The sequence below is a fragment of the Marmota monax genome, unplaced genomic scaffold, assembly GCF_021218885.2.
Source record: "Marmota monax isolate L192 unplaced genomic scaffold, Marmota_monax_Labrador192_F-V1.1 WCK01_AAM20220418_F8-fsc00078, whole genome shotgun sequence".
In the NCBI taxonomy this organism is placed as follows: domain Eukaryota; kingdom Metazoa; phylum Chordata; class Mammalia; order Rodentia; family Sciuridae; genus Marmota; species Marmota monax.
This window is the reverse complement of record NW_026694865.1, coordinates 7,416,752-7,442,959: the sequence shown is the minus strand read 5'-3', so window position 1 is coordinate 7,442,959 and position 26,208 is coordinate 7,416,752. Positions and strand designations below refer to the sequence as shown.

Sequence of the window (26,208 nt, the reverse complement as noted above, 5' to 3'; positions counted from 1 at the left end):
GGTACGCACTTGTAATTCCAGTGATTAGGGAGGCTAATCAAGGAGGAACACAACTTCAAGGCCAGCCTCAGCAATTTAGTGAGACCCCTAAGCAATTTAGTAAAAAAGTTAAGAAAAGGGGATGTGGCTCAGTTGTAAGTGCTCCTGAGTTCAATTCCCAATCCCAAAAACAAACATGAAACAAAAAATTAGGAGTAGATATGTTAATATGAGAGAAAGCACACTTTGTGGCAAAGAATATTACTAAGAATAAGGAGAGTTATTTCATAATAATAGAAAGGTTAATTCATAAAAAAGACATAAGAATCCTAAGTTTTACAGACCTGAAGATACAGCTTTAAAATATAAAAATTGAGAAACAAAAGGGGAAACAGACAAATTCACAATTATAGTCGATATTTTTTCAATAATTGATGGAGTATACAAAAAAATCAGTAAGGATGCAGAAAACTTGGACAACACATGACCTAATAAATAATTTATAGAACATTACACTCAATAGCATGATGCACATTTTCCTGAAGTACACATGGAATATTTGCTCAAACAGATCATACTCTGGGCTATAAAACAAGTCTTAGTAAGTTTAAAAGGATCTGAAAATATGTCCTTTAGGCTTGGTGGGAGTGGGTGTACCTCAGTGGTAGAGTAATTGCCTGGCATGCACAAAATACTGATGGTTCAATCCCTAGTACCACAAAAAAGAAAAAACACACACAAGATATGTTCTTTTATGACAATAAAAGTAGAATTTTAAAAATCAGCAAGATATCTAGAACTAAAGTCCCTAAATATCTGAAAACTAAATAACACACTTCCGAATAACCCTGACATCAAAAAAGATCTCAAAGGTAAATTAGAAAGTACTTTAAACTAAATGAAAATGAAGACACAGCATTTCAAAATGTGTAAGTTGCAGCTAAAGTACGTGTAGAGGGAAATTTATATCACTAAAAATTGTCTATATCAGGAAAGAAGAAAAGTCTGATATGACTCATATATAGTATGTTATTTATCCTTTAAGTCACAATTTAATCTAGTTTTAAATGAAGAAGACACTCAATTTGATGGGTGCAGTTCTCCTTCATTAAAATCACTGCTTTACCTTCAGTGAAGACAAACTATAATGTGCACATAATAAAGTCCATACATCTGCAATGCCAAGATGTTTGGGTGTCAAAGTAAATGAAAGCACACACACCTGTACGATTAGCTGGCCTTGCTGACTGTGAATCAGGAGAAGTTAAACTTTGCCTCCTTCCTACTTCATCAGAAGGAGAGGTTGGTAGCGATGATATTGGAGGAGTCTGTGCCCGACGTGTGGGAAGTACAGTGGTAGTTGGGTAACTAGAGAACATTTGCCTTTGAGAAAATAGCAATGGTTATTAGCATAAAATCAAAATAGAAAATAATGTACACATGTCCAAATATTGAGACTCACTACAAGACAACCATTCTCCTCTTCTACTTTCTAAGATATTGGTCTACAGAATAGATATAAAAATGACCTGTCAAGTAAGAAGAAGGGGAAAAGATAACTTTAAAAAGAAACACTAAACATTTGTTTCCCTTGTTTCACTTAAGCCACAGTTAAGAGAGATCAGAACAGTCTTCTTTCTGAAGTTTTCCCTTGTGTACATATCTGACAAGCTGAAACAAAACTAAATTTAAATAAGTAAACGTTATTTGGAATTTACAAACCTATTAAGTAGGGTTAGCTAAAGAACCATCATAAAACATGCCTTTTCGTTTGAAAAGGTACACTTATTTGATCTTATAGTACAAATAAAAGTATAAAGAATTATGCTTAAATGAAAAAATATATTCATGGATATGAGCTTTTTATTGAAACTAATGTTCAAAACACAAGTATTTATCTTCTGAAGGAAAAAAATTCCAAAGCTCAATCAAAAAAAAAAAAAAATCATCATTAAGACAGCACTCAAGTGTTGGAGCCCTTGCTCATCAGTGGCATGGCTGATTAGACCTGGGTCTACCACTGTGAGACTTTGAGGTAACTTATTAAACTTCTGAGGGACATTTCCAACTTCATTTAAATGGGCTTTACTAAATGATCTCAGGTTCTTTCTAGCTCCAGAACACCGGGATTCATTCAGTTGGGCCCACTATTCATTAAGAAAACAACCATGCCTGGAGAACTAGAGGCATCAGAATAACAGACATTAAAGGTCAACTTCTCTACCTGAGAAGACTAAGTGGCATCACTCCTGGGGACTCAGATGCAGGCACCGTTTCTGTGTCAGTGACTGGAGTGGTGGCAGTTGTGGTGTCCTCAAGGGAGCTGCTCATAAAGGAAGTTGTGCTTGAGGCTGATGGGCTCGTGGTAACAGGTGTCTGTGCCTGCTGGGCATGGTCAGCTTCTTCAGCTTGTTGATCAATCTCTATCAACCAAGATAAAGGTTAGGAAAGTAGTAAGCATTTCTTCTCTTCAAAAATAACAGTGGATGTGGAAAAATATTATTTAAAAGTTTCTAAATACGTTTTCTGAAAGATTTACAGGAAAAAGTCCCTATATATACACATCCTTATATGAATATTGTACTCATTATTCCAGACTCCATAGACAGTACTATAACAAGACCTTGAAATTATCCAGTTCTGTTTTTAGAGAAGAGGGTTCGCTCAAAAACAAACAGGTAAAAGTCTCACTTTCATTTTTAGGATTTAATAATAGATTCTCTAAAGATAACCAATCATTAAAACTGTGTTTCCTCAGGACTTTGATTTTGATACCTATCTCCAGTCTATACAGGCAAAGATAAACCATATAGATACAAGAATAAGAAATACCTAACAAAACCTCCATGCTTTAAAAATGACTCTTGAGTCCTTATCCTAAGAGTTAAAATGGGTGGGGGAGTTAAAATGTCTAAATATTTACAGTGTATTTATATATTTTTTCCTAATCTGGTAAGGGAGCCCACTAAAAAAAACAAAATAGGAGTTGCTAGAAGGACAGCTTATTCTATTAGATTTGCTAAATGGCCACATTCCTTCATAATCAACATGATTATAACACACCTCTCTCTGTTTACTAAGTGAAGACAGCGAAGAAGTAACGGCAAAGGAAAGGAAGGAGAAGGGGAAGAGTTTGTGGAAAGGGAAGGAATAAAGAACAATGTAAGTTTCATGAAGGCAAGGGACTTTATTTTGTTCGCTATTATTTGTAGAACCTAGAAAAGTACCTGGCACATAGTATACACTCAATAAACATTTCCTGAATGAAACTCAATTTTTATTTCAAAATTTATACTTCCCAAAGGGGAGGATAAAAGATAAAACAAAAGTTTTTTTTTTTTTTTTTACATATAATATATGGACTATAAAAGTTGTGGGCTTTAAAGTACTCTTTAAAAATAGCTCTGAGACACCAGTCAGAATGGCAATTATCTGTTTTTAGAGAAGAGGTGTTGCAATTATCCAGTTCTGTTTTTAGAGAAGAGGGTTCTCTCAAAAACAGATGAAAGTCTCACTTTCATTTTTAGGATTTAATAAGAGATTCTCTAAAGATAACCAACCAATCATTAAAACCGTGTTTCCTTAGGACTTTGATTTTGATACCTATCTTCAGTCTTTACATGCAAAGATAAACCATATAGATACAAGAATAAGAAATACCTAGCAAACAAGAATACAGACAACAATAAGTTTTGGTGAGGATGTGAGGGGAAAAGACACATTCATACATTGCTGATGGGACTACAAATTGGTGCAACCAATCTGGAAAGCAGTTTTCCTTAGAAAACTTGGAATGGAACCACCAGTTGATCCAGATACCCCACTCCTGGGTCTATACCCAAAGGACTTAAATCAGCATACTATAGTAACGCAGCCACATCAATGTTTACAGCAGCTCAATTCACAATAGCTAAACTGTGGAACCAACCTAGATATCCTTCAATAGATGAAAGGATAAAGCAACTGTGGATACATACACACAATGGATTACTCAGCATTAAAAGAGAATAAATTTATGGCATTTGTAGGTAAATGGATGGAGTTGGAGAATATCATGCTAAGCAAAGTAAGCCAATCCCCAAAAAACAAAGGCTGAATGTTCACTCTGATAAGTGGATACCGATCCATAATGGAGGGGCATGGGAAAAATGGAGAAACTTTGATTGGGCAAAGGGGAAGGATAGATGGAAAGGGAGTATGGGGGCAGGGAAGATGGTGGAATGAGATAGACGTCATGAACCTAGGTACATGTAGGATTGCACATATGGTGCAACACATGAGAATTGTGCTGCAATTGTGTACAATGAATCAAAATGCATTCTGCTGTCATATATACCTAATTAAAATTAATTAATTAATATATCTCTGAGAAGTTAGTAGAATATTATATATTTTGAATCAGCTCAATAAATACTTGGGTATCTTTTATAGCATGAATTAAATTTGTTTTACAAAATTTCCTAATAATTATAATGCTTAGGAAGGTTTAAAACAGAAATTTATGTGTAGGCTAATGATTATTAATAAAAAAGTAACAAAAAAAGGATTGTTTACCTTACAAAGGAAAAATGATGTGATACTCGTTTTGGCCAAAAAAAAAAAAAAAAAAGATGTTCTTAAAAATCACATAATATATCGACAGTTATAAGTAATTTCAATGGAACAAATTTTTTTTAAAAGTCAGATAACTTACCTTGTTTGATTTTGCCCCCAAACTGGTCTTCCAAAAGCCCATGGACCACTAGTTTGTAAATCATGGCTTGAGCTCGTTCCAGATCAGCTAATCCCAATGCTCTCTTTATGGGTGACCGCATGACTGCTCGCTTCACCATGTGTCGCATCAAGAACTGTAGGGCTGCACGCATCTCCACATCTTCATGAACAACTGGTGAGCTTGCACAGTCTGAGTTGTGGCCATTTTCAGCCAGGACTTTTGGTATCAACAACAGCTCAGCATATTTACTACAGCCAAGAAGAGCACTAAGTGATTTCATAGCACCAAGGTAAAGATAGGACAGCTGTACTGCTCTGATTTCTGACTGGGCTATGTCGTGGTTTTTGGACACATGTTCATGATTTTTTCTTTTTCCTTCTGTTATTTGATGTTGGGATTCCACTCCTGGCAGTGTTTGATCTAAAGAAAATGAAGCTATTTCATTTTCTGATTTGGAGCTTGTGGTACCCTGACTTTTGACATCATCAGCTATTAATCCTGTTCTCACGTCTAAAGTAGATTCACTCTCAGGTTTCTGATCAATGTCCCCTTTCTCTTCAGACTCATGTCGGTGTTTCTTTTCATGACGCTTGGTGCTCTGCTTCCCCATATCTTCATGAATGCCTGTTAGATATGTTAGGTCCAGCAGCACAGAAGCTGTCAGGCCTCGGAATCGTGCCACATCAAACGGCAGTGGTTCACAGGGCTCCAGATTATACAATGGAGTATCACTAGGCGACCAAAAAGTTGGGAAGCTTTAATAAAGATCAGAATGACACAGGAAAAAGCAAGTGAGGGAAAGACAGGAGGAAGGTACAGAAAATAATGTAGGCAAAACAAGATGTATTATGTACACAATACAAAGAATACTTTACACAAACTAAAGACATCATTACAGAGAGAAAAATGAGTCTATTATGAGAAAATGGAGAGTTATGATGCTACATGCAAAAGCACTGAGATGTTCATGTGCTTTCAAACGAGAATAGTCTTTATTATATAATACAACCCAGGAACTGCAAACTTCTCATAAAGGGCCAGATAGTAAATATTTTAGACCTTGCAGAGTACATGGTCTCAGTTGCCGGTATTCAACTGTGCCATTATAATACAAAAGCAGCCACTGATATATTAAAGAAAAGAGAGTGGCTATGTAAATTTACTTCCAAAAATAGCAGGGAGCCAGATGTAGTTTGATGTAAGCTATCTGGAAAGTCTGTATAATAAATCTAGTTTATTTTGTGGGTAATAGCTCTTTCAAAGTCTTCATAGAAGACTTCGTTTCACTAAGAAATTTACTTTATAGTCTTCAATTAATGTTTCTAATTTATAATTTAAGCAAAAATATGATTATATATTTCCTAACATTTGGCAAGAAATTCCTGAAGTTTATGAATGCTATAAACATGAAATAATACAAACTTTAACAAACATATAAGGTTTTGTTGTACTAATCTAAATTGTGATTCTGTCTTGTTTTCCTAATCCTGTTTTCCCTCTGCCTCATTTTTCTTACTTGTTTTCATTTACTAATTTACTTATTTTACTATACTGTTTGCATATTAGTAAGGTAACATAAATCCTTTCTGAAACAAGGCAAAGAATATAAAAGAAAATGTAAACTATTTCATGTAACTTTGTAAAACCATCATTGGTTTTTCTTAGATTAGAGAAGTAGACATTAACCCTTGAAATTGTGTGTAAAATTTATGTATATATATTTTTCAACTAAGTGGATCCATAGCATTCACTTGATTTTAAAACCATGATACTTCCATTAAACGCTAAGAACCACTGTTTCAGATATTGTTCTATGTCATATTAACGAATAATTTTATAGCAATCACATTAGGCAATATAATGAATAACTACATAATATCAACCAAAATCCATATTTTCAACTAATACAATGATGTAGAGTAATAAGTCAGTTTTTTGGATAGTGATACTTGACATTTTTCTTCTTTAATAAATGAAGTTTCTAATTCTAACTGAATGCAAACACATAAGTGCTTTTAAGTACTCTGCTGTATCAAATAAATGGAATTATTATATCTATTAAAAATCTGGGGCTCAGGCTGGGCTTCAGTGATACAGCCCTAGCACTGTGGGGTACTGGGTTCACTCCTCAGCACCACATAAAAATAAATAAAATAAAGGTATTGTGTCCATCTACAACTTAAAGAAATTTTTTTTTAAATGCTGCACATTGAGGGAATAGAAATATGGGTGCTTAAAAAGGCAGGGGCAGAACAAGAATACTTTAAGTCAAAGTTAATCCAAAATGTAATTCTAGTCATTCAAATGTTCCCATGCTATATTCAAAGCCCTTCTATCAAAATAAAATTAACAGATCAGCTGGCTTGCTTTTTACTATCCCAGTATAGTAGAAATGACCAAAAAGCAGGAAACTGGACTAGAGATGTAGTTCAGTTGTACAGTGTTTGCCTAGCAAGCAAAAGACCCTGGTTTGATTTCCAGTACTCCATCTGTCACCAAAAAAGGCAGGAAACCAAATGAAAAACAGAAAGAAGGATTCCAATTAAACCTAACTAGGGATATTACCATTTCTTCACCAAAAAAAAAAAAAAGAAAAAAAATGAATAAAAAAACTATGCTGCTGCTGCTGCTGCTGCTTCTTCTTCTTCTTCTTATTATTATTATTATTATTATTATTATTATTATTATTATTATTATTCCTGGGGATTTAACCTAAGGGTACTCTACCACTGAGCTACACCCTCTTTTATTTTAAGACAAAGTCTTGCTAAATTGCTGAAGCTGGCCTCAAACTTGCCATCCTCCTGTCTCAATCTCTCAAATCACTAGTATTATAGGCATGCACCACAGTGCCCAGCAAAAATATTTGATGAATCACTAGTATTTCAAAGAACATGGGTTTGGAAATTTTTTTCCTTTATAAAATCATAGTACCAATAGTTAGCTGTATGGAAAAAATATTTTTAAAAACTCAACCATCAATTCATCTAAAATGCATTGATTATACTTACTGTCCATGGGAAAAGGCCCGTTTCATTATTAAATATTCATTTGCTAAAAGTGTTAACTCAACAGATCATACCTGATGGTAATTTCTGCTTCATCCCATTGGACCTTGGCAGACGTGCTACCCTCTTTGACCACTCCCAGCAGCGTGGCATGGCGCCCAGTTTGCTTGTGAACACACCGACCTCCAACTCTAAGACCAGCATCAACTCCTCCTATCACTGCCAGAACTGGCCACACCTCTATGCAAAGAGTCCTCAGCTGTGGCTCTGAGAGGTCAGCAAGGCCATGTCTATTATGTTTACCTTTCTCTTCCTCTTTGCTCTCCTTCTCCTCTCTCATTTCATTTTCCTCTCGGCTCTGAACCGAGCGGCTTTTCTTTAGCTTCTGACCTGACTCTTTAATACATATCTTAATTTTATGTAGCCTTTCCATCATTTTTTTGTTAATGCAGTAAGTCCAACGGTCTGTTCGGTGAAGGATACGGATAAGTTGAATAGTGGCCTCAGCTAGCACTGCTGCTACTGGACTACAAATGGGGTCTCCTGGAAGTAAGTCCCGTGGTGTGCCTCGCATCTGCATATCACAAATTTTCACCTATATAAAAGAAAAGAGGGTAGAAAATATGTGATATCAATAGGTTTCCTTAACTGTTAGTAATTATAAATTCTAGCACATGGAATTCCATGTGGAACTAGTGTTTGATCACCTACTACACATTTAATATACCAACTGGCTCACAACAAAGAGGAAATGTTGCAGACCTACTGAAGTTACTAGCAGTATGGTACTCTGTAATAAGCTGCCCTGTCATTTAAACCTCTTGTAGCCCGTGAATTACAGACCTGGTAGGATCACTCAGAAGATGGATATATGTAACTGAATTAATTTAGTTCCCAAAAGTCTGGAGTATACACCAGTTCTCATTATCAAGACTCCAGAATAATAATGTGTCCTAGAACCATCTTATATTGTTCAAGGGGAACAAAGATAAAATTTTAAATCTATACAACTGGGATAGTTCCAATCTGGACATACACTGCAAACTGGAAGAGAGGAGTGAGACTTCAATTAATATCTTAATTCTACATAATCTTGGGAAATTATTTAATCTCTTTAAGCCTCAGTTTTACATCTGAAAAAAAATGGCACAAATAATAGTACTGGCCTCCTACACTATTTTAAAAATAATATGAGCTGGCCATGGAAGTACATGCCTATAATCCCAGTGACTCAGGAGGCTGAGGCCAGCTATCCCTGGATTCAATCCCCAGTACCACAATAGATAAATAAATAAATTAAATGAAACTATGCACATAAAGTGCTTATCAGTACAGTGCAAGGTACACTATAAATGTTTAAAAAAAAGGTTAACTATTATTAGTATTGTTTTTCTCAGAGATTCTGAAGTTTATCACAAAAAAACCTTCCAGATAGAATAACTTGATTGTTACCTAATCTAAGGTTATATAAATTTTTTCAAGGTTCCTTGCTACTGGAAAGCACCATGACCATAATTCTCAGCAGAACATGCCAGAACCTATTTTGGGATACAATAATATAATCAGGACAAGGGATAATATCAGGTACTAGGAGGCCTGTTTACTTCATCTCCAGTTCAATTTTTATTGCCTACCTGTTCTAGAAGTAGTTCCCTTGTCTTGTAAAGAGCTAGCTTTAAATCATAACTCATGGAAATTTAATTTTTTAAATGTAAATTATTTTTAAAATATACTTTAAACATAGAATAAAAAGTAACTTTCACGGTTAGGGTCCTCCAATTTACCTAATTTGTAAACTTATTACTATAAAATAACTAAAAATTCTTGAGAACAAACCTAAGTCACACTCCTTCCTACAGTAAAGGATGGAGCAAGAAAAAAAAATGTTGTCTATCAGTACAGGGAGACCAAAGAAAGGTTGGTCTCTGTCTAGGAATGAGATGAGGAGAATAAAAAGGTTTCAGTCAGAAGGGATCCCTTTTAATTTTTTTCTCAAAAGTTTCAAATTTATACTATCCATAACGTCTGAGAGCTCCCCCAGGTGAATTAATAAAAGGTAGCTCTCTATCATAACTGGAATTTCTATTACTCAGCTAGTGGCATACTATCACATTTAAGATTATTTCTAGATTTCTCTCATGTCCATAATTGCCAATGAGCCACATTATCCCTAATTTAGTTCCTATAATTACCATAGTTGCACATAAATTTAAAAATTTGATTCACTATATTCAACTAACCAGAATATCAAATTGTGTCTTACTGTAAACATAATTTCTAAAAGTATTTAACCTCATTCTATAAGAATGAATTATAATATATTCTGTTTGCTAGTTCTACAGTGTGTAGTCCTAGCCCTTGACCCAATGACACACTGACCACAGTGGTTTTGAGCTCCATAGTATATCTTTTTTTTTTTTTTTCTCATTAAAGGTTCAAAACCAAAAAAAAAAAAAAAAAAATGAATTATATGGGTCAGGTACTCTTAATGGTATAAATAGCTTATTTATACTTATAAACTCTACCTGATGCTAAGAAATTTAATAAAAAAAACAACAAATAACCTTTATGCTTAAATATAAAGGTTTTGAGGCTTCATTACCTTTTCACCTGGGTTGCTACTATAGAACATTACACATGGGTACAACTCTGCTGCATCCACATCTTCAAAAGCTAATTTAGGTTCCTAGAGTGTGACAGAAGTGAGGGAAAGAACAAGGAAACAAAAATATTTTTAAATTGATAACATCTAACCACATTAAAATACAAAGCCTTAGGAGACAGAACAAAAGTTACTATAGCCAAACTGCCAACTACCAAGGAAATTCCACATATAATAAATGATTCTAATTTATTCATTTGTTTCAAAAATGTTACTGGGATTTAACACATTTCTGTTGTTAGTTGGTGCTTATAAGTATAAAAAGAGAAAGTATTAAAGACAAGGAGGAAAAAGGTGGATAATCTATACACTAGATAATTAGCACTTGAATAATTAACTGTAAATTTGAAGGAAAAAAAAGTTCATGAGTAGGTTTCAGTACCTCTCCATTTTTCCCAAAGGAAATAGTCCTGGCTTCCATGTCTAATACACAGGTAATGAAATCTCCTTGAGTAAAGCTGGACAACGTCAGTGTTTGTTCTCCATTGTGGTAGAGGTTACCACTGTAGGCCCTATAGAGCCACATATCTGAGGTGGTACGGTGATTAAAGTCATGTACTGGCCAACGAGAAACTCCGACACATGTGCCTTCATTACCTCTGTTTTCCTTCACGATGTAAAACTGAAATAAATGTTATAATATTCATTAGTACTAAAAAAAAATTCTGTATACTATTAACTGCATAAACCAAAACCGAAAGATTATGTTTATAAACAATATTTTTGCACTATGAGAATTTTATTAACTTTCTTTTCCACCTATGTAGAAAAAACTTGAAAATGAAATAAATTCATCAGTTTATGAAGATTTTAAAGGAAATTCATTCTTTTTTTCCTCATTTAAATTTTTATTCTAGAATAAAATTTTATTCTAATTTATAAAAAAATTAATGTCAGTAAACATATACTATTGTCATTTTCAACAACTATTTTAAGCTTTTTCCATTTTAATTTTAACATTATAATTATTGATAAATATAACTCATGTACATAAAAGCTCTGTGAGGTCCTCACAATATTTATTTTATTTTTAAAAATTTATTTAATAATTCTAATCAGTTATACATCAGAGTAGAAAGCTATTCAATTCATTTTACACAAATGGAGCAGAATTTTTCACTTCTCTGTTTGCATGAAGTAGAGTCACACTATTCGTGCATTCATACATGTACCTAGGGTAATGATGTCCAGGAAATTCATTTTTTACCTTGCAGAATGTTTTAAATTATTTCTGTGTCCTTCAGCAGATGAATGGATAAAGAAAATGTGGTATATATACACAATGGAATATTACTCAGCCATAAAGAAAAATGAAATTATGGCATTTGCTGTTAAATGGATGGAACTAGAGAATATCATGCTAAGTGAAATAAACTAATCCCCCCTCCCCCTGCAAAAAGGCCAAATGTTCTTTCTGATTTGTGGATGCTAACCCAAAACAAGGGAAGTTGGGGAGGGGAATAATAGAAATAGATTAGACTACACAAAGGGTAACAAAAGGAAGGGAATGGGGGAGGGGAATAGGAAAGACAGAATTAATTGGTCATAACTTTCCTAGTCTCATATTTGTATACACTACCCAGTGTAACTCCACATCATGTATGACCACAAGAGTGGGTCCTCTTATTGTAAGTTATACTTATAACTAATATTATAAGTTATACTTTATGTATGTATATTCTGCCAAAATACATTCTACTATTCTGTATAAATAAAAATAAAAAAATAAAAAATACAAAGGCCTGAATGCAATAGCAATCCTTGGCTAGTATCTGTGAAATCAACTGTAAATAGTTTCCTACACTGATAAGAAACTTTTCTAAATGAAAAGGTTGCTCATGGGCCTACAGCATTTGAAAAAAAACAATGTGGTTTACACTGAACACCAGCTTTCCTTTTCGGAGTCTGGAATTTTGGTACATCAGGTAAAATATGACAAATATAACCAATCCTCAGAAAAACCTTGGGCTCTGAGTCTCTAATGGGGATTCCTTTGAAACAACACATACATGTTGCTTGCTGCATTTTTGTTGCTGGGGAAATACTGTGCTTATGGGAGGGATAGAACATAAAAAAGCCAGCACATGATTCTTCCATACTGTACCTGTCTTTTTCTTCCCTTATCATAAGGTTACATATCCTTACTACATCATTATATTAAATCTCAATTATGAGAACAACTATATGCTAAATCTCATGAATTCTCCTAATGAATGTCTAAATATGAGGGTGGTCTTGGGGACCTTTGACACAGTGGTAGCAGGGAGATTACTAGAACAACCCTCAAAATAATAGAGTTAGAGCATTATTTGGGAAAAATAAAGAGAAGGAGTGGAAAAAAACAAATTCTAGTGCCTGGGTGGCTATGGAGTTACACACTGTATGAAACAGCAGATGAGGTACTAATTTGTTGTGAAAGGTAAGTTACCTAAAGAATTTCAAAATGATAAATCCAACCACTTCTGGTTTCCATTTATGATAACACCTTACATATTGATAGACCATCGTTTACAAAATGATTTGAAAGTCCTTCCACATATTTTTTTTTTCTTTTTAACATTTTGGGGAAAAGGGACCAAAAAACAAAACGCTAACAAATGCTTAAAATTCTATGTACCTTCCACTGATAGCATCCAGAAGTTACTCCAGTTGATGCCAAGCCATATCCTTTTCCTCCACTGCCATGAGTTAAAATCTGTCCATTCTCCACTATGCAACACTGGGCTTTCTCTGGGTCAAAAGATACTTCTTGTATGGGAAGATTCTCATCTTCTTCCTCCAATTCTCCTTGCTTCTACAAGAAAGGAAGCTGGTTCAGTATTTTGAAGTAAACCAGATCTCTATTATATTCTATGACTCTTTTATGCCCAAATATTTATTATCTACCAAATACCAGTTACTGTGTAAGGACATGTTCCTGCCAATCAAGAGGTTATTGTTCCATTAGGGGACAGAGAGACAAATGATGTAAGTATTGCAGTAAGAAAATAACAGAAGTTACATGATAGGTATAGTAGAAACATACATGTATAAGTATCTAACCATGCTTCAGAAGGAAACGTAAGCATTCAAAAGAGAGTGGCTTCTGAGTTGACTCCTGAATGATGAAAACACATTAAATGCTGGGTATGATATCACATGCCTGTAATCCCAGACATTCAGGTTCAAAGCTGCCTCTGCAATTTAGTGAGGCCTTAAGCAACTTAGCAAGACCCTGTTTTTTCTTTTTAACTTTATTTTTTTATGTTTTTAGTTGTAGTTGGACACAGTAACTTTATTTTACTTATTTACTTTTTATGTGGTGCACAATGCTAGGCGAGCGTTCAACCACTGAGCCACAACAGCCCCGAAGACCTTGTTTCACAATAAAAAATTAAATAGGGCTAGGAATGCAACTTGGTGGTAAAGCACCCAGGGTTCAATCCCCAATACCATAAAAAAAGGCATAAAGCAGATAACCAAAGAAGAGAAAGGCTCTTCAGGCAGTGTATATAGCATGTGCCAAGGCATGGAGGTGTCATAGAATTCAATGATTTAAAGTCATTGCAAGCAGAATGGAACGTTCAGAGGATAAGAATGACAGAAAACAAGCCCACAAAGAGAAGAAACAAAATCATGAAAGGCCCTATAAGTCACATTAAGTTTGAACTAGCACAAATGACTTACATAGGGATCTGTGATCAGATGAGCACTTTATCAATATCATTTTACCAGAGGTGTATATAAGGAAGGCAAAGAGAACAATCAGGGAATTGCTGCAAGAGTTCAGGTAAGAAATAGGGAGAACCTAAATTCACTCAATAAGCATTTATTAAGCATCTACTCTTTGCTGGCCACTCTATTAGGTCCTCTGTATTTGCAGTATATAATAAGATAACAGACAAAAATTTCTGCTCTCATAGAATTTATACCTTAGAAGAATGAGGAAAAAAACAAATCAGAAAAGGAAAAAAAAATAGGTACTAAGTTCTACATTGAAACTAAAACAAGTAATATGTGACAACTATGCTATATTGATTAGGAAAGGATTCTCTGAAGAAGTAATAATTATAGTTGAAAACTGTATGACGTTTCTGAATCATATCTAGAGGACATATCCAGTTTAAAGCCCCAAGAAAGGAACAAGTTTTGTGTGTTCATGAAAAAGGAAGAAGGAAAAGTTATTCAGAGTTCCATTTAGCAAAGGGAAAAGACAAGAAGTTTTAGATTTTATGCTAAGAATAGTGAGAAATCACTGGAGTGTTTTAAACAGAGGAGCAATATGCTCTGATTCGCAATTTTAAAAAATTGTTTTGGATCCTGTGTGAAGAATGGACTATAGAGAGAAACAATGGAAGCAGGCAGACCAGATAGGAGGCTATATTGTATGATCTAGGCCAGAAATCTCAGAACCTTGAAATAGGATAATGACAGAAAAGGTAAGGAGATAGGCAAGTTCAAGTTATATTTTAAAGGGGAGCCAATAGAAGACCCTGAAGATTATATGAATTGAGGAATCAAGGATGACTACTAGGGTTTTTTAATTGAGCAACTAACTACAAGATGGGGGAACCTAGGGAAGGCACAGGATATGACAGAACTAAGAATGACAACTCTTACATACTGGGTATGAGATGACTACTAGACTATTATTCAAGCAGTGAGACTAATATAAGTTGCTGTATAAGTCTAGAATTCAGGGAAAGTGCCAGAACTGGAATTAAAAATTTGAGAATCAATAGCATACAGGTCCAAATAAGTTTTCTTTGCATATGGAAAAAGAAACAAGGGCTGGGGTCGTAGACCAGTGGTAGAGCACTTGACTACCATGTATGAGGCACTAGGTTTGATTCTCAGCACCACATAAAAATAAAAAATAAAGGTACTGTGTCCAACTGCAACTAAAAAAAAAAATGTTAAAAAAAAAAGAAATGAGAGTGGTAGTTGAGAAACAGAAGAGGTCATAGGACTAGGCCTCAGGATACACCAAAATTCAGATTAAATACAAGAACCACCAATAAGGGAGACTAAGAGGCCACTGAATTGAAGTAGAAAAAAAAAAAGCAGAAAAACTATGAAATAATGAAAACTAAGAGAAAGACTTAGTTATGTGGAATCAACAGCTATTTATGAGGTAAAATCAGTGCAGCCTACATGGATGGGGACATTAGGAGAATCTAGAACTACCAGGAACATAGGTTTGGAAAACTAGGTGAATAATAGTACCATCACAAAAAATTGGGACAGGAAAAAAAAGGGGGGGGGGACTTTGGGGGAGACATTGGGCTAGCATTTAAATTTGGAAAGCAATGCATGAAGGTGAAAATGGTCATGAGTATGAACAAGACTGATGGAAAAGCTAAGAAATTAAATTCTGAGGAACACCAATGTTTTGGTATAAAGGCAAGGTCAAAGTGCCACCAAAGAATAGTTACTTTCAGAGGGAACCAAGAATTGGTGGAAGATATGTGCAGATTCCAAAAAAGCAGTGCTTTGGAAACAACAGTTTCCAGAGTTCAAGTAAAATGGGGATAAAGAAGCATACAATAGGTCCTCTATATTCCATATTCTGTATTCACAGTTTCAACCAACCACAAACTGAAATTTGTTTTTAAAGAAAAACTATCTATATTGAACATGGACATACTTTTTTCCTTGTTATCATTCCCTAAAAATTACAACATAATAACTATTTACATAGCATTGACATAGTAATAGGTATTAGAAATAATCTAGAGATGATTTAAAGAATCAGGAGGATATGCACAGGCTATATGCAAATACTATGTATTTCAAGGATAAAGTTGATACCATACTTGAGTATCAACTGATTTTGGCATCTTTGGAGGATCCTAAAGCCAACTTCCCATGAATACTAAGGAACAACTTTACATGTATTTTAGCAATTAACCTTACCATTGTCGTTTAATTTCAGCATATGGTTGCAATATAAACAGTTAGGTTGAAGAGATAAAAAGCAAGGAAGTGGCATAAGCTTACTACTGAAGGATAAGAAAGAAGATAAAGAAAGCTTCATGGATAAAAAATGTGATTTGGGAGGGTGGGAATGAAAGATAGGCCATTTTCTCTTTCTCCATTCTGTCTCCTTCTCTTCTTTTAGAGAAGGAGATAGAATAGAGAAAGAGAAAAATGGAATAACCAATAGAGCAAGGTCCCATAGAAGAGTCTGCGTCACAGATAGGTGACAGGATATTCCCTTGTGCTGTCTAAAAATAACTTTTTGAAAGAATCACTTACCTGTGATTTTATTTCTTGTTCTTTTTCCTTTATCTGAATAGCATGTTTGGCCTGAGCAATGGGAGTCTCCCACATACAATCCGACAGAAGGGAAAACAGGCGCTCGACTACCTGTTTTATTGAAGGAAAAAAGATAATGAAATTTATAAAGAGTAATTTTAAGTATTTTTAGAAAAAATGTAACTATAATATTAAGTCATGTCTAGTTTGATTATATCAATGTCTAGCAGCTATTTTTGGTGGTTATAAGTTAAATATATACTTTTAGAAAGATCATTGACACACTAGAAAGTAGGTTACATAGGCTTTATGTTGCCTTATTATATACGGACCTCTGATAAAGCTATACAACCTCACACATTTCTCTCTCTAAAGGCCCAACCTAGTAAGACACTCTACAGACTGTCCTCTCCTTTTGATATTAAAGTTATTTCTAATCCCTCTACTTGTCACACTTCATAATTTCTCTTTCTCTTCCTTAAAAGTGAAATAACAGAGAAAGCAATGTTAAAAGTGAAAGTTATGCTACTGACTAAATGACACTTTTATAACTAGAAAGGCTGTATATAAGTTTAGATTTGAAGTGAATAATGTTGCAAACATGTAAAATATTTTCTATTAACTTTAAAAATGGAAACCTGAGCCATTTGGTCATCTTCTACTCCAGATTCACAAGCTGGTAGCACAGCTTCAAGAACATGAAGTGCAAGGAGCCTTGTTCTTAAGTTACCAACTAGAGGAATACCTAGAGGAAAAAAAGATGTTTGCTTATTATCAATGTGACTGAAATTCAAAGTTAAAATGATCTCCTTGGAAAAAATCCCTGAGACAGCTAAGCATTTATAAGTGGAATGAACTTCACTTAAACCTGCCATCACATGAATCCTGAACCCATACTATACCCATGAATGCATATAAATATCATGTTTACACACACACACACACACACACACACACACACACGAAAAGCACTGTAATAACCACTCATGCCAGGCACTATACTATGTATTTCACACACTTTTACTCCATTAATCCTCATGGACCCTGACCTGTAGTCTCATTTTACTGATGAGGAAATAGGATCAGAGAATGTAATAATTTGCCAAGTAGAGGCAGAATTTTAAACATGTCTGTGAATCTCTAAAGTTTTTGCTTATTTGTACCCTCCCATTGCCTCTCCCTAGGTTCATGCCTTGACTGTTGCAAAGAGATTGCTAGAATTAATGGAGAGTAAGCAGTTTGTACTTTTCTAAAGATAGCCAAGGTAGAGATGGAATACTGATGATTAAATATGTACTTTAAACAATTCACATAACTATAATAAAACCAGTTTAAAATAAATAAATATATGAGTTTTATATTTTAGGATTTTACAATATAAACTTCATCTTACTAAAGGAAAAAAAACTGTTGTATGTTATACTAATTAAGAAAATCTATGGTGAGAATATAAACATGTAAAATAACACATATTGTAGACCATCATTATGTTATGTTATGTTTTAGCATATTTAAAACACTAAAGATAATGAAAAAGTTCTGGAAATGAAGAGTGGTGATGGTTGTAAAAAATTGCTAAGATACTTAATGTCACCGAATTGTACATTAAAATAGTCAAAATGATAAATTTTATATTATGTATATTTATCACAATTAAAAAACAAATCAGATTAGGAAAGGCCTGTCAATAATCTATGTACATAAACCAAACTTTAGACTAAGAACTAGCAATTAAACTTATTGTATAGAACTATCATAGATATCAAACATTCATAAGGCATAATCAAGGTAACTGAAATCACATCATGATAAGAGAAAATGGACAAATACAAAAAATGAGATCAGAACCTATACCAAATTATATATTAAACAGTATGTTCATCACTTATTTTTAGAATATATTACCATCTGCACAAATAAAATCAGCTTTCTAGATTAAGTCCACAATTTTCTCAGGTGCCACTTTAAAAAAATATATTTATTTACTTTTTAATTGTAGATGGACACAATACTTTCACTTGATTTATTTATTTTTATGTGGTGCTGAGGATCGAACCAAGGGCCTCACATGTGCTAGGCAAGCGCTCTGCCGCTGAGCCACAACCCCAGGCCCCTCCAGTGCCACTTTTTATTATTCATTTTCTATCATTTTTTACACTTGTAACTGGAGCTTTCTTTCAATCAAATGAGAAAGAAAAGCTCTGAAATCAAGGTTGAATGTCCAATGTTGTTAAAATCTGGTATTCTCTTAATAAAATACATGTGATATATAAAAATATTCTAAAATAGAGGCCAGGGGCACATACCTGAAGAACACTTCTGAGATGCTATATTTAGAAGCACCTCTGTCCACTTTGGGGAAGCCATTTTTGATTGAATTGCTTTTGAAGACACAACTCTTCGAAGAAAAACTAAGAAATCCCCTAGATGGAGTTCAGCTGCATGTTGTTTCCTAAGAGCAGCTGAAAATGAAGAAACAAGTTTACATCATAACCAAAAGTTAACAGGAACTAGTGATATCTAACAGAGCTTGTATTTGTATTGCACTATGCACAAATCTGATTCATAATCTAGGTTTTCAGTAAGCTAATGATTTTTGAAAATTTAAAGACTAGAATAGAGATAAGTTTAAAAACAAAAAAAAGCCAAATGAAATATCTTTTACATCAGTGTACAAAAAGAATGAGCATGCTAGAATGTGTATACATACTTGTTTTCCCATTTTTTAAAAAGTGGTACTCTAAAAAACGATGGCTCCCTACCCAAATCTAGAGTTCTGCTAGATGGAATTTTGAGAACAATGATCTGTGAATTTGTATGAAAAAGTGTGTGTGTATGTGTGTGTGTGTGTGTGTGTGTGTGGATTAGGAAGGAAGTTCACAATTTTAATTACACTTTCAAAAAAACCCTTGTTTCCCTTCCCCAACCAAATTATCACACCTTTAAAAAAAGATTTTCTGTTCTGAAATTCTACAAAGAAACACATCCCTAAGCCTTAGTCTACTTTGCCTGAGAGCAAACTCTATGTATAAGACCTTTCACACAATCTTGCCTTAAACAACCAATCTTCTCAGTTTCTCCATGGCATCAGCACAAGTCTCTCTTTTGTCACTTTGAAGCCACAGAAAACTATCTTCCCTTCCTGTATCACACCACATTTTCTTATCACACACACCTTTCACACTTTCTCAGACTGTCAAAGTTTCATACAGAGATAGAATCAAAAGTGTGCCAGAATGGCCATCTCCAAGGGATAATAAAACATGGAAAATTAAAACAATTTGAAGATAAGAATACATATAAAATATCACTTATATACATATAGTATGTATAATATGCTTTATATATATATAAAACTTTCAGGAAGATTCTGACATGCTGAATTAAAGAACTCACTGACAAGTCACTTGTCATGGAAATAGACTCCTGCCAAGGGGCATGCTATGGTGACAACAGAAGATAAGTAAACTACTCTCACGGAAAGATGCATCCAACTAATAGAAGAAATTTTGTTTTGCTGAGGTAGGTATGCAAGGCTATGACAGGAATAAAGTGCTGAGGATAATTACAGGGAAAAAAACCCCACAAACTCTTCTCTATATTTCCTCCAAATAGAACCCTGCCTCTTCTTTACCCAAATGTTAAGTGAATATTTTTTTGTATTAGTTTGAAAAATACAAAAGTATTAACCTGCCCCAGTTATCCACATATCTCACTCCAAGCTTGTCCCTATACATTCCTTCAAAATCCAGTTAAAAAGCTACCTCTTTTATGAAGACTTCTCTCTCAGCAGAGGGCCCTGGGTAAATCCCTTTATGAAGTCTGCATTCTACCTCCTACTGCCAGAAAGTATTTCTGGAATAAAACATAAGCCTGGAGACCTTAAATATAAAGCTAGTCAATAAAAGCTGATGATATAGTTTGTGTTTCAGTGTCAATACTACATTTTAAATGAAGGCTATACCTTCCTTTTAATTATTTTATTTAGAAAGATTGGAGCTTATTAATATCTGGGCAGCCCGCCTCTGAATGCCTAGCCCCTGCTGACTAAAGTCAGTCTTATACCTAGTTGTCTCCATAAATACGAAAGGATCCAATGGCCTTCTGGCTAGGATAACTGAGAGAAAGGGACACAAACTCTGTCACACGCGCTAAGATTCAGTCACAAAAGAACTGTTTCTCTCTTTACTGGACATGGAAGGATCCAGTTTTATGTAGGCTTTATAGGCTAAGTAACTGCATATCTTCTTTCTTGTGCAGGACTCAGCACAGACTGGTGAGAACCTGTTTTTTAAAATTATTTTTAAAATTTTCTATTCAAATTTCTTATGACAGCAGAATGTATTACAATTCATATTACACATATAGAACACAATTCTTCATATCTCTAGTTGTATACAAAGTATATTCATACCATTTGTGTCTTCATACATGTACTTAGGGTAATGATGTTTATTGCAGCACAATTCACAATAGCTAAACTGTGGAACCAACCTAGATGCCCTTCAGTACATGAATGGATAAAGAAAATGTGGTATATATACACAATGGAATATTACTCAGCAGTAAAATAGAACCTGTTACCTTAACAACCCTTTCTCCTTCACTGGATTTCAGGAAAGCAGGTGGTGGCAGGAAAACCTTGCTTTCACTTTCTCATAGCTCTTTGTGTAAGGACTATAACTGTATATCAACAGAAAAAAGGAGCTTGCCATGATTTAGCCTTTGAAACTGAAAAACTGGTCCTTAACCTTTAATATCCTCCTACATTCTGACTTCTGAAATTTAAATATTTCTTTTGAATATCTTGTAATACACTATAATTACCTGTTTACAAGCTTGCCTCCCTCTGTACCCTGGAAAGTCCACGAGGTCAGAGCTAAGGCTTTATCATTTTGCAACCCAAGGGTATTTCCTCTTTCTATCTGCCCATAAATCAACAACAATATTAATGATTTAAATAGCATTTCTATTTAATTTCTAATATTATTTATTACCATATTCCAATATTAAAATTAATATCCACTGAGCTTTCACAATGTCCCAGACACTGCTTTACATGTATTAGGTTATTGAATCCTCACAGCAATCTTCAGAGAGATAATTAATCTTATTTGACAATTGACAGAATTGGGGAAGAGAATGGTTAACTAACTAGCTGCTTCCCTCTGTCTATCCACCTAATTTAGAAAGGACTTAAAAAAGCCAGGAACAGTGACACATACCTATAATCCTAGGTACTCAGGAGGCTGAGGAGGGAGGATCACAAGTTCACAGCCAGTCTGGGGATCTTAAAATATCTCAAAATAAAATAAGGGCTGGGGCTATAGCTCCACAGTAGAGCTCTTCCTAGCATGTTTGAGACCCTGGGTTCAATCTCCAGTATAATTTGAAACAAACAAAAAAAAGAATTTTAAGGACTCCCAGAGTTGTTATGGTAATGAGTCATGGTAGATTTACAATCATTTTTTAATAAATGACAATTTTTGACCTTTATTCCTTTAGTTATATAAATGATGTATGTCATCTATAAGTTCTTCTAAAATAGTGTTTGCTATGAAACTGTGAGTAAATAATATGTCAGCAATCAAATATGTTGAAGAATTCTGTTAGTGATTAAAGAATAGAGAAGCTAGGGGGGAAAACAATCTCTGATTTTAACCCAGCACCCAATATCTAACCCTTAATTCCAAGGAACCATTTAGGGTAGGACTATGGTGAAAAAGAGTGTGTCAGGGTCAAAGGATAAGAAAATATCTGAGTCTACCTCCTCCCACCCCCAATCCCACACCATCTCCCACTAGGCAATACTTAACCTGGGGGAAATTGGTCACTAAAAATCTAGATTCTGAGCCTGGACAGCCAAGGAATGGCTAAACCTAGTGTAAGGGCAGTAGGTTGCAACAGCAGAGTGAATAGACTCTAAGGAGGTTCAATCAGAAGCTCATCTAAAACATACATATTTGGAGAGAAAAGGGGTTTATAAATGAACAAATAAAAATCTTTTCATAACCTACAATGGAAGGAAGTCTACATTCTTATCACATGCGCACAAAAAAGATTCAATTAATATTTGTTAAGTAATGACAGAGAAAAAGACTTATGATACCTCTGAAATCTTTCTTCTCAGTTTCTCCACTGGAATCAACTTTTTTTTCTTCTTCTTCTTCACCCTCTTCTCCTTCCCCTTCTCCAAAAGAGGCCATAAGTAGTACACCAGTTTGGGACAATAAATTCTTCAACTGACTACAAAGTAGATCCAACAAGGATTGAACTACCTTGGGGCTTAGTTTATCAGCATAGGTCCTACAAGAAATAAAAAAATAAGTGGTAAGAACACAGAATGGCAAACATTGTGAAAAATGTGGAAAGACAAGGCTCCACGTAATACTACCAAGAAATTTTAGTACTTACCCTGTAGTGATGGCTAGAATTTGGAGCAACCTTGTACTGGCCACTTTCAAAGCTGTGCTAAGCTGGGAAACACCTGTCTTTGGCAATAACTGCAAGGGCTGTCCTAACATGGTGTCTGTGCCACATAACTGTGATAATACATTTAGCAGACCAGTGGAAATTGCCAAAGAAACATCCACGGGTTGATAATGAACGCTCAAGGCAAATACTGTAACTAAAAGGAGACGCTGTTGGGCTTCTAAAAAAAAATGAGAGAGAGATAGTTAAGAATCTCCTTTGAAGTAAACAAAGCATTTATTAAAATGATTTTTTTCCAAAATGTAAATACTAATATAAAATACCATTACATGTTCAAATATTTATTTTTTAATGTCAGCCTACTAATATTAAACATAAAATATAGACCGTAACTACCTACCATACCTCAGGCCAAAATGCATTCTTGCATCTTATATTTAACTTACCAATGTGATGCTTATTTGCTTGCAAGGCTCTCTCCAGGGTAGCAGACAACTGTTGATAAATCTTATGCACAGCCACCTGGATTTCAATTTGAATATTTCTCTTAGCTGCTCTGATCCCATCCTGAATTACATATAAAGATTTATGTTTTATACTCACAATAATACCTTTTTGCATCAAGAAGTAATAATGTTTATTCCAGGTCTATTCCAGGGCCCTATAGTGGTTTTCTTTTTAATTTATTCTCATTTGTTATATATGACAGCAGAAAGTATTTCAATTCATATTACACATATAGAGCACAATTTTTCATATCTCTGGTTGTACACAACATAGAGTGACACCATTCATGTCTTCATATGTGTACTTAGGGTATTGATGTCCATCTCATTCCACCATCTTTCCTACTCCCATGCCCCCTCCCTTCCCCTCCCTCCTCTTTGCCCTATCTAGAGTTTGTCTATTCCTCCCATGCTCCCCTCCCATCCTCATTGTGAATCAGCATCCTTATATCAGAGAAAACATTCGGCATTTGGTTTTTGGGAATTGGCTTACTTCACTTAGCATTATATTATCCAATTCCATCCATTTACCTGCAAATGCCATAATTTTATTCTCTTTTAATGCTGAGTAATATTCCATTGTGTATACCTTTATTTTGTTTACTTAGTTTTTTAAAAATATTTATTTTTTAATTGTAGTTGGACATAATACCTTTATTTTATGTATTTTTATGTGGTGCTAAGGATCTAACCCATGGCCGTGCACATGCGGGGCAGGTGCTCTACCACTAAGCCACAACCCCAGCCCTATTTAGTTTTTAATGTGATGCTGGGGATGGATCCCAGTGCCTCACGCATGCTAGGCAAGTGCTCTATCACTGAGCCACAACCTCAGCCCCCCTATAGTGGTTTTAAGTACTTTCAGCATATGAAAGATTTATAATAAATTGAATTTAAAATTTTTTTTTAGTTGTAGATAGACCCAATATCTTTATTTTAGTTATTTATTTTTATGTGATGCTGAGGATTGAACCCAGTGTTCCCATGCCTGCAAGGCAAGGGCTCTACCACTGAGCTACAACCCTAGCCCTAAATCAAATTTTAAATGCTTGCTAATTCTTTTTTCTTGGTGGGGAAAGGGTACCAGGGATTGAATCCGAGGGCACTTAACCACTGAGCCACAACTCCAGCCCTTTTTATTTTTCACTTAGAGCCTTTCTGAGTTGCTGAGACTAACCTCAAACTTGCAATCCTCTTGGCTCAGTTGCCTAAGTCACTGGAATTACAGGCATGCACCACAATACCTGGCAGTGCTTGCTAATTCTTGATTCTGTATAATCCTTCTCCTCTCCCATAAAGTAATTTCCCCTCTAAATATGACATAAAGATTACATTTTTAAAAACTATAAAAGGAATCAGAGAAACTAGGTAAAATAATCAGATCTAAAATGTAAACTACTGAAACCCATCTTCCCAAACTCTAACTTCTATCTCAACTTAGATCTAGTTGTTCATAACCCACTTGAATCAAATGTATGAAGTATGATATGTCAAGAGCTACTAATAAAAAAATAAAAAATAAATAAATAAATAAAGATTAATGAAACTGAACCGGGAAAGAACCCGAAAGTACAACAGTAATATGGCTCACTTAATCCCAAACACACTACTTAAATCAATGGGATATTTTAAAAATTTAAAAGATATTTTTAAAATCTCAATTATAAACACCACAAAGTTTACATTATTAAATTGGCTTTATAAAAAGATAATTAAAATTTGAATACACTGTTAAAGGGTCACCTACCTGATAGTGATGCAAGCGGCCACTTTCTCCTTTGGCTCCTGTGTGTCCAACAGTGCCTAAACCAAAACACCCTGCTAGAAACTGTAATCTCACAGATGTGAGCAGTGTGGACGACTGAAAGCCTGAATTCGACCTGCTTCCTACCAGTGAGATGCTACCTTTTTCCTCCATCCCAGACAACAGAACAAGGATCTGGTGAAGTGCCTCCAAACGAAGCTTGAGGAAAAGAATATATTTTAGAGATCTTTCTTAAATTCAGACATAAAAAAAATTATTTGCCATTGACAACATATTATTTAGCACAAAGAAAAGTCTGACATTTCCTAGGAATAATAATTATTTATTATTATTATTCCATTTATTATTGCTGGTTTTTTCTTTAATTAAGATATCTCTAAAATCTCTATAAACACTTCAGTATAAAAGAGACTATAAGGTATAAGAGGAAGAGTAGTAGATTTGGGTGGTTGGTTGGTTATTTTGGTGCAAGGATTAAACCCAGGTTTCAAAACTTTAAGGTAGTATTATTAGAACAGGTAAAGTAGATAATAACAAGGTTAATCAGAATGACTATTTCCTTAACTCAAGAATTAGAAGTGTTTCTGAATGATTTCTCTGTGGTTCTCTTGAACTTCTGCCTCTATCTTTCCTATGTTGTACTGGACTATCCACCACAATAATCAATCAGCCTATTCCACTTCTTAAAAGAAAATTTAAAACTCTATTTTGAAATAACTTTAGATTTGCAAAAGAGTTGTAAGGATGGTACACGGAATTCCTGTATATCCTTCCCCTTGCTTCCCTATTTCTAATACTCTATATAACTTTGGTACAATTGTCAAAAGTTCAAAATTAATATTGGTATAATACTATTAATTACAGACTTTATTTAGACTTCATTCCCCTAATGCCACTTTTCTTTT

At 34.5% G+C, this 26,208-nt stretch overlaps 1 protein-coding gene across 11 annotated transcripts in view; it reads right to left on the bottom strand.

The window, feature by feature from the left end:
* Positions 1-26,208, bottom strand: part of Herc1 (HECT and RLD domain containing E3 ubiquitin protein ligase family member 1) — a 200,628-nt gene that overhangs the window by 58,790 nt on the left and 115,630 nt on the right. For 6 of the 11 annotated variants that reach the window (XM_058573360.1, XM_058573368.1, XM_058573363.1 and 3 more), the window contains exons 27-40: positions 25,286-25,501; positions 23,479-23,599; positions 23,015-23,252; positions 22,710-22,906; positions 18,907-19,062; positions 17,224-17,345; positions 16,601-16,711; positions 12,981-13,157; positions 10,746-10,985; positions 10,304-10,387; positions 7,776-8,296; positions 4,673-5,448; positions 2,204-2,402; positions 1,202-1,362 (exon numbers count right to left, since the gene is read on the bottom strand). In XM_058573360.1, the coding sequence (XP_058429343.1) occupies positions 1,202-1,362; positions 2,204-2,402; positions 4,673-5,448; positions 7,776-8,296; positions 10,304-10,387; positions 10,746-10,985; positions 12,981-13,157; positions 16,601-16,711; positions 17,224-17,345; positions 18,907-19,062; positions 22,710-22,906; positions 23,015-23,252; positions 23,479-23,599; positions 25,286-25,501 (3,319 nt within the window). The remainder of the gene's footprint in view (positions 1-1,201; positions 1,363-2,203; positions 2,403-4,672; positions 5,449-7,775; positions 8,297-10,303; positions 10,388-10,745; positions 10,986-12,980; positions 13,158-16,600; positions 16,712-17,223; positions 17,346-18,906; positions 19,063-22,709; positions 22,907-23,014; positions 23,253-23,478; positions 23,600-25,285; positions 25,502-26,208) is intronic. The other 5 variants (XM_058573364.1, XM_046426504.2, XM_058573367.1 and 2 more) reach the window with 4 other exon arrangements.